Raw genomic sequence first — 2,101 nt, forward strand, 5'->3', positions numbered from 1 at the left:
TTGTCTGTAGAATTTACATTCAAAACCATTGATAGATTCACATTTGAAATGATCCTGTATAATTACGAATTCAAAAGTGCTTTTGAAATTCTATTTGAAAAAGTATATTTTGAATTTGACGAATTTGTTACAATTTTATTTAAACATGGTGGCCTTACAACGTTACCTGTCTCTTGGTGCCATAAATCTTCCTTAACTATGTCATCAATATTTCCCGAATTCCCCTCAAAGTTGTTATTGAAACTTCCAACCAATAAATTAATTTCTCAAAGCAAACAAATTGAATATATTATACTGAGGTCTCTTTAAACTCCTACTTACGGTTAATTTGCGCTACATCAAATAAGATAAACTCAAAAGTTTTTGTATGGAGAGTTAAAATTCAAGAATAAAAAATTAAATGTATATTATATTATTAGTCTTTCAAAAGTTACATTAAGAAAATTTGCCATTTATCCTAAAAATGTATATTTATTATTGAGCAGTAAAACACCATTGTAATTTTTAGAATCGTCCTTTTTAAATATTTTGACTAAATTGTCACATCGTATATAATGTAATATTTATTATTTTTATTATGATATATTTTTACGTAGAGAGGCATCTCAGTTACCGAGGTGGCGCATTTGTGATATAAGAAATGGAAATTTATAAAATTTTATTCTTATGTTCATTTTTCATTCAGTTATTTTCATCGAATTCATCCTGTTGCTTTGGTTGTTATAATTTTGCTTCACTCTCTGGCTGGCTCTGTTCTTTGTTTTCTTTTTCTTCACTCTTCGGGTCACTCTTTTCCTCTTTTGGTTTTGCTTCACTCTCTTGTTTATTATTATCGTTATTTTGTTTTTCTTTACTCTCCAGTTCACTCTTTTCCTCTTTTGGTTTTGTTTCACTCTCTGGCTTACTATTATCGTCATTTTGTTTTTCTTTACTCTCCGGCTCACTCTTTTCTTCTTTTGGTTTTATTTCACTCTCTGGCCTACTATTTTCTTCTTTTAGTTCTGCTTCACTTTCTGGTGTAGGCTTTTCTTCCTGATTTTTTTCGTTTGGTGTTGTTTCAGTCTGTGGCGTAGATGTTTCATTTGTTTTTTCGTTTTCTTGATTTTTACCAGGAAGAGGAGAGGTTTTAATACAACCTATTGGTCGCATAGGGTATTGCCTAGGATATAAATCACATATACTTTTTAAAATATTTTGTGGCGAGTTATCATTTATAATTCTTCGCCTCGGGAGAATTACAACCGGAGTGACACTAGCTTTAAATCTTTGAAATTCTCTTTCAGCATTTTTAACAATTCTTTTAACATTTGATCTTAAGCACCTATGTAGACGAAGTATATCAATAGGTAGATGTTTTATACATTCAGTATATGCACTACCATTTGCTTCACAGCTTAAGTAATCGACTTGAAGATATGAATTTCTTGACAATTGAAACAGAACGCACTGTCTCGGACCTGATTTTACGCCACTGTCGTTAAAATGAAATTTCAAATCGATATCAGAACCAATATTGTCAACAATCCACGGAAGTGTTGTTTTAAAAAACTCTACGTCTTTATCATTATTAAAATCCGATAAAATAGTAATTACTTTGTGACAGTAAATGACTGGTGCTGTTAGGAGGATAAGGACTATTAACCGACAAGCCATTTTGACGGTGATTATGACTAATATAACACTATATAACTACTCGCGAAGTGTATTATTTTTCATTCCGAACATATTTGTTTTTATTGTTTCATATAAAATGAATAGTTTTGATAACATTCAGCAAACATTTTTTTTGCATTAATGATGCGTATTCTTATAAATTTTGGAATAGAGAACGAATTTTTAACATATTTGTTAAATAACTCTATCTATTGTTTTAACTAAATACCGTATGTGGGTTGTACCACTGATTTATCACATAGTGTACAGCTGAACAGGAATACTTAGTATTATTGTATTCAGCCACTGGGGACATTACATCTTAGCTCTCAAAGTGCTGCGTAGAAAGGTTAATATTTATTATATTGCTTAAATAAATAAAAGAAGTCTATGAAGATTTCATTTGTATCTTTCGAATACGTAGTGTACGTTACACACATGAATCTCA

At 30.4% G+C, this 2,101-nt stretch overlaps 1 protein-coding gene across 1 annotated transcript; it reads right to left on the reverse strand.

The window, feature by feature from the left end:
* Positions 1 to 389: 389 nt before the first annotated feature.
* On the reverse strand, positions 390 to 1,674 carry LOC125068251 (serine/threonine-protein phosphatase 4 regulatory subunit 2-like). Its single transcript, XM_047677337.1, has one exon. It carries the CDS (start codon positions 1,651 to 1,653, stop codon positions 721 to 723), a length of 933 nt encoding a protein of 310 aa, XP_047533293.1. The 5' UTR covers positions 1,654 to 1,674; the 3' UTR covers positions 390 to 720.
* Between the last annotated feature and the right edge of the window lie 427 nt (positions 1,675 to 2,101).

The sequence above is a fragment of the Vanessa atalanta genome, chromosome 13 (assembly GCF_905147765.1).
Source record: "Vanessa atalanta chromosome 13, ilVanAtal1.2, whole genome shotgun sequence".
NCBI classification, from domain to species: Eukaryota; Metazoa; Arthropoda; class Insecta; order Lepidoptera; family Nymphalidae; genus Vanessa; species Vanessa atalanta.